Source organism: Cyprinodon variegatus, unplaced genomic scaffold, assembly GCF_000732505.1.
Source record: "Cyprinodon variegatus isolate N-32 unplaced genomic scaffold, C_variegatus-1.0 Scaffold13, whole genome shotgun sequence".
In the NCBI taxonomy this organism is placed as follows: domain Eukaryota; kingdom Metazoa; phylum Chordata; class Actinopteri; order Cyprinodontiformes; family Cyprinodontidae; genus Cyprinodon; species Cyprinodon variegatus.
Window position 1 is genome coordinate 974,581 of NW_015150466.1, and position 6,647 is coordinate 981,227.

The 6,647-nt window shown below is 41.2% G+C and overlaps 1 protein-coding gene across 1 annotated transcript in view; it reads left to right on the forward strand.

Moving 5' to 3' along the window:
- Positions 1 to 6,647, forward strand: part of LOC107089801 (cohesin subunit SA-2-like) — a 45,203-nt gene that overhangs the window by 3,670 nt on the left and 34,886 nt on the right. Inside the window, exons 3-8 of the mRNA XM_015382777.1 lie at positions 219 to 300; positions 401 to 544; positions 630 to 726; positions 805 to 881; positions 972 to 1,176; positions 4,340 to 4,491. Coding sequence (XP_015238263.1) covers positions 219 to 300; positions 401 to 544; positions 630 to 726; positions 805 to 881; positions 972 to 1,176; positions 4,340 to 4,491 — 757 coding nt within the window. The remainder of the gene's footprint in view (positions 1 to 218; positions 301 to 400; positions 545 to 629; positions 727 to 804; positions 882 to 971; positions 1,177 to 4,339; positions 4,492 to 6,647) is intronic.

Here is a 6,647-nt window from a genome sequence, read left to right on the forward strand (position 1 = left end):
CGGCCACAACCAAAAAGATGTGAACAAATCCGCCCCCTTGATAATCGACCAATCACATTTACTTTCTTCACTCATGTAAAGTCGTCCACCACTCTGGAGCATTTGGAAATGCAACGTTTAGCACAGCCGCTTCCCTACGACTTTAAAACTTTAGTGGTTTTAAAATCTCAGTGCGCCTTTATAACTATATTGGTATTAAATGTTCAATCTTTCAACAGGGACACAGATACCAGATTCTCCTCAGACACAGACTTCTCTGAGGATCTTGATGGCAGAGGTGGAATTCCAGCTAAAGGAAAGGTACATAGCTGGGTGTAAAACCTCTTCATATATGTTGGCGGACGTGTTCGGGTTGTGTTTTTTAAACACGCCTCTTTTTGGTTCTCCATATGTTTGGCAGGGTGGAAAGAAAGGGAAGAAGGCGGCGGGGGAGAAAGGCAAAGGCGGGAAGGGCGCAGGCCGCATAAATGGCCACCACCAAGAGAACGGCATGGAGAACATGATGCTGTTCGAGGTGGTGAAAGTGGGCAGGAGTGCAATGCAGGTAAAGCTGGAACGGGATTTAAAAAGGTTTTGGTAAGAAGGAACCGCTACGGATTTTTAATGAGCTAATTTCTCTTTGTCCGCAGTCTGTTGTTGATGAATGGATCGAGTCTTACAAACACGACAGAGATGTTGCTCTGCTAGATCTCATCAATTTCTTCATCCAGTGCTCAGGGTGTAAAGGTTTGTAAACGCAGCATCTGTTTTTTATCAGACTGTTGATCTTTTATCCCAGTGCTCTAACTAGCCTTCCTCCATCAGGTGTGGTGAGTGGAGAAATGTTTCGCAACATGCAGAACTCTGAGATCATCCGACGAATGACGGAGGAATTTGATGAGGTAAATTTTACACCCATTCGGTCTTTTTGCTTTATTTCTGTTTATTTTGGGTGTCGTTTTTCAGTGTCTTGTTGTTGTCTTCCTTTGTAGGACAGCGGTGACTACCCTCTAACCATAGCTGGGCCCCAGTGGAAGAAGTTCAAAACCAGCTTTTGTGAATTCATTTCTGTGCTAGTGCGTCAGTGTCAGTACAGCATCATCTACGACGAGTACATGATGGACACGGTCATCTCCCTCCTCACTGGACTATCAGATTCACAAGTCCGAGCCTTCAGACACACCTCAACGCTGGCAGGTAAAAGTAGCCGCCTTTATCCAGGAAGCTTGATTGTTGGGCTTTGAGGCATGATTAGCAACTTCTTAAGATGTTTAGTATTAGAAGAGCGAAAATGGATGCATGATCAGGCTTTTACTGATCGTTTCTATTTTAGGTGTCCTTTCAAGTCTGCTCTGCTGTTTTTAATTATACTACTTTTTTCTTATTTGTTAAGAACCAATAATGTTTTAAAACATGAAACAAGATCATCTAAATTCATCAAACCACATTTTCCTTTGTTGTTTTCCGTTCTGTTAAAGTCTAGTAGAGCTTAAAGGTACCTGTCCTCGGCTGATGTGTTTATAGAGAGAAAATAGTCTTAGTTCTTGACTCTGCTGCATTTAAGGGACAGGAAAAAAAATCTTTCTTATTACTTTCACTGCCAGCTTCAAGAAAATTGACTCTTTGATTTCTGCCCATCTTAAAATCAAATAGTTTGCGTGTTTTAAACTTAAAACACACACTTAGATTAATTGATTGAAATACACTCTGTGTTTGTAAAATGACAAAAGTTGTCCAACTCTACCCACAGCAGGTTTAATTAATTGTTTGGGTTTTGTTCACTGTTTCCTCCATTAATGCTGTTATTGTGTTTGAACTACACAGACAGCGCAGCCGTTATTTAAACCAGTCCGATCACATGTTTGTTTAATGCTTTGATCTCTGATCGACATAAGAAATGATGGGAGAATAATAGGATAGAAGATGTTGGGCATCGAATGCTGGTTTCTGGCTGATCACCGATTCCTGGAGTGGGAAGTCAGGGGTTGACGTTAAGGATATTTACATTTCACATTTTTCACATTTCATTTGCCCAGAAACAATTTTTACTTGCCCAGTATAATGTTTGATAAATATAGTTCCTAATATTCATTGTTGTGTATATATATCAATGAAACATGTTTGTTTGTTAAATGTTTTTTGTAATTCAGTAAGTTTCCAGGTTCCTGGTGTGTATCTGCATGCGTCAGATAATGAACTCCAGCCTACATTACCGTGTTAACATGCTTTTCAATCCTTCCTGCACATTCTTTTCAAACTAAACTTTGCTTTAAACTGTTGTTTGCTTGGAAAAATATAAATGTAATGTTAAAAATCTAAAAAAAACTTGACAGGTTATAAACTTAAGATTAATCACAAGACAGAAGTCAATGTCACAAATGAATAACTTTTATTTTAGAGTCACGGTTTGTTTATGCAAGATAATACTATTAATATAATGTGACTTTTCTAGAGAATCATTATAGTTATTTTATTCAGGGTTTCCACAGTGTGACATCATTTCAGAATTCCCTGACTTTTAACTGACTCAGGATTAGTTTCCCCTGACAAAATAAATGCAGCAACAAGACAATAATAATAACATAACAGGTCACCAATCTAACATGTTTAGCTCTATAACATTTAAATGCACCTCTCCAATGTCTGAGAGAAAAAAAATTTATGAACTTTTTTTAATGTATGACCTGCATCACTGTACAGAAGACTGCCATATGACAGCGCTTTCTTAACCTGACTCCGCCAGATGGATTTGCTCCGCATATCCTTCCGTAGAACTAATTTTGGGAAGGGGCGAAAATACTGGTTAGCTGATTGGCCTATGTTGGTGATAGACGGGCCAAATAAACCAATCAGATCAACGAAGCATATGACGTACTAACAGAGCCAATTGATAGATCAAACTCTTGCCGAAACCAGTCGGGAGAAGAGCAAAAGAAATACTCTGTAATTCCCATAAAACTTGCTCGATAGCCACGCTAACGCTAGTTTCATCGGCTGAAGCCGCCATGTTCTTTAGACTGAACTGTCGCGCTTCTCATTGGGTCACGCCTCAACCCGCCTCAAAGCCAACGCTGATTGGACGTTCGTTTGGTGAACGGCTCCAAATTTTCTTTAACGGAGAGTCTCCAGACTGATTTGCGAGTGAAATCTTGAAAGCTCGCGACATCAGGATGGTCTCACGAGGCTAGCGCTTTCTAGCTCGTTTGTCGTTTTGGTAACTAAATCAGAATTACCGCTAGGGGGATAAAAATCATGCCATCTGGCTGAAAATCACCCGGCTTTTTCAAATCACGCGAGAATGTGTACAAAACAACAAAAATGGCGCCAGCAACGCTTCTTGGTCGTTTTCAGCGAATGTTGGCGATTTTAAAGTAATTTTGAGTGATAAATTATTATTTTTTTGCGATCATTGCACTTGCCCGGCAGGCAAATGCAGTGAAATTTGTACCCTCCCGACAATAAAAGCTTCTTGCCCCGGGCGATGGTTAACATCGAGCCCTGGGAGTGTTGGTTTAGTGGTTAGAGCAGTGCGCTTGTGCTCTGGGAAGGGTGAAAGTACCTTGTTGGATCCCCCAGCCTCCACCCTGGGCTCTGAGCAAGACCTTTAACTCCACACTGCTCCCAGGGCACAGTGGCAGCCCACTGCTCCCTAAGGGGATGGGTTAAATGCAGAGTGAATTTCTCCAATGTGGATCAATAACGTTCAATTTCTATCTTTTTCTTTCTGATCTCTGAAAAGCCTGACAGCCTGATTCTGATTTAGGTCGATACAGATTATTTGCAACAACTGATACTGACAATAAGTGAATCTTATCTTAATGCAACAGGCATTATTAAATACCCCATAAAACACCAAAAAATGCTGAATATGCTAAAATTGTCCAAATATTTAAACCTTCACCGAATGAATGAGCTCGTCAGCGTTTAAGTGCCGAATTATTTCATTTTTCTTGGTTCTTTAACACCTTACTCACACTGAATGTTGTTAATTGTGGATCGCTTCTCTCAATAGAAACTTCCACACCGAAGAGTGTTCCTGTCAGCTCAACCTGGTAGAGCCTAGCTTGATGCATTCACTGACTTGTAAAACGTCTGTTTTTCTTGGTTTGGAACAGACCAGAGTCATTTAAGCTGAAAATCAGACATTTCCAGTCGCAGATTTCCTTCTTGGTGTATCTGAAAGATCCGGTTCCTGCTATATTCACATAGTTACTGAACATTTCAGAAATACAGATGAGGTTTTTGTTTCTCAATCAGTTCACACACCTGACTTTATATCCTCAACAATGATTTTCATCTATGAAACTCAATAGGGGCTAACGTTGGTTTCGATGTCTCTTTTTTTCTTTTCCCCTGACAGCCATGAAGCTGATGACAGCCCTGGTGAATGTAGCTCTAAACCTGAGCATTAATATGGACAACACCCAGCGCCAGTATGACGCAGAGAGGAATAAAATGGTTGCTAAAAGAGCCAACGACAGGCTGGAGCTTCTCCTCCAAAAGCGTAAAGAGGTGAGCAGGATCCCAGCTAACTCTACAGGAAGCCTGGGGAGGCGTTCAGGGGCAGCAGTAACTGATGTAGCAGCAGACTGAGGATCAGGAGTTATAAAAACACCGGACAGTTTAATATCTTACTGGTCTTATCTGTAGCATTAAAACCGGCTGATCATTGACTGCTGTCTGTCTTATGTGAACGAGTTATTGGATAATGTGGCTTTTTTTAAGTTCCCCACTAATGGAAGCTTCCTAGGTGGTTAAAATAATTTATATTTCAATACTAAACACCCGGAATAAGCTGTGCCCCAAACATTATAAACTTAGCAGGGGTGGACAATTGTTTAATATCGAAATATATTGAGATGTGATGTCACTGAGTAACGGTGACATCATGTTTCTGATAGGTAATATATATTGCTGTCTATGGTTGGAGCATTTTTTTTTTTTTACTGACCTTTGACCTTTTTTTTAATCAACTTTTTCTGAAACGTTCGAGGAGATCTATAAACGTGGCAAATTGTTTGTCTTTGTGGGCATTCCTTAAAGTCTTCCTGAGGTTTTGTTTTAAATATATCATGTAAATAAAGCAATAGATGGCGATAGTTTTGGTCGCCCAGCCATGAAACTGACCCATCAGTGTTTGCCAGATTGTGCCGTTCCTTCTGTCATGAAGGCTGCAGTGATGCAGACACCCAGGGGCTCAGCTCACCAAAGCTTTAGCTAACGTTAGTACAACCAAAATAAAGCAGTTCTGATGCTGATAATAATATGACGATAAAAGACTTAAAATTTCCTTATTTGTGAAGCTGGTGCCAAAGTATAATTTAAAAAGATGCTCGGCATTCCTCATTTTAGGGAAGACAGAGATTCTTGGAAGAGTTGTCATAAAATCCAACTTTATTCTCATAATGTTATAACTAGGGGATTGGCGGTCTAGTGGCTAGGGCATAGAGCTTGGAATCCTGAGGTTGTGAGTACAACCCACTCCCACGGACTACCATTCTGGGTCCCTGAGCAAGACCCTTAAAGGCCTGATTAGACTTCTGCAACCGCACACATCAAATGTCGCTGGGTTTGAGCGCGAATCAGTTTTGCTGGCATGCTTCTGCGCCGTCGGTCTGGAACAGACAGACGGAAGGGCATAGCAAGGACCAATCACAGCTGCTTTTTCTCTGCGCACTTCTGCTTGAGGTCTGCGCAGATTTGCGACTTTCCGGCACGTAGTTGGGATTTTTTTGAGGTGCACTAGGACTGTTGCAGAACCTCTGCGTGGAGGGCGTGGTCACGCACAGAGACAGATTTGACGGTTGCGCAGGCATAAATTGGCCTTAAACTTGCACTGCTTCCTGGGCGCCAGAACAATGTGCATCGTTTAAACTCGCACCCCCTCGCCGAAACCCGGCTGCTGCGCTCTCCACTCCGACAACCCGCTCTCGACTTCTTCTCTGCGCGCTCAGCTTCATCTCTGCTCTCGCTCGGCTCCACGGGATAACTGATGTCATTTCCTTTACAGCTGTGTGAGACGCTTCTTCACTTGTCTGTTTAGTAGATCAGTCGCTCATTCGCCATTCTATTTGTTTACGCTTCTGACTGGATGGGTGGAGTCATGTGATTACACACATTACTGTCTTAAAGGGGAAGGAAATACCAGCCACCAGCACTCACAGGAAAAACCGCAGAATTAAATTGATTTATTTTACCTACTTTGGAAATTTGTTGGCAGTTATGGTCCTGAAAATCTGGTTTATCGCTCAGCTCTAGCACTAATACCAGAACAACGGTGCAATCTTCCATTAAGGCTAATCAATACTTGTTTTACCTAATAGAGAAGTGACTCTTAGGTCTTTTTTTCTAAATGAGGGCCAAACTGTCCCATAATGATGTTTTCTTTCTTCCTAATCGGCCATTTTTTTTCCTTCACTAGAATGAACTCTGTGCCTTTAAAAGATGTTTTACCACCAAAGTATCAGAATCTCATCTTTCTCTATTGCAAGCCACTGAAGTCACACAAACGTGTGAAGATAAACTTCACTTTTCAATTCTATTCAGTTTATTTCTATAGCTCCAATTCAAATCATGTCATCTCAAGTTACAATATAGTTCACCAGATCATCCAGTCAGATTGATTCAAAGTTTTCTATCTAAGGAAAACCAGCTGATTGCATCGACTC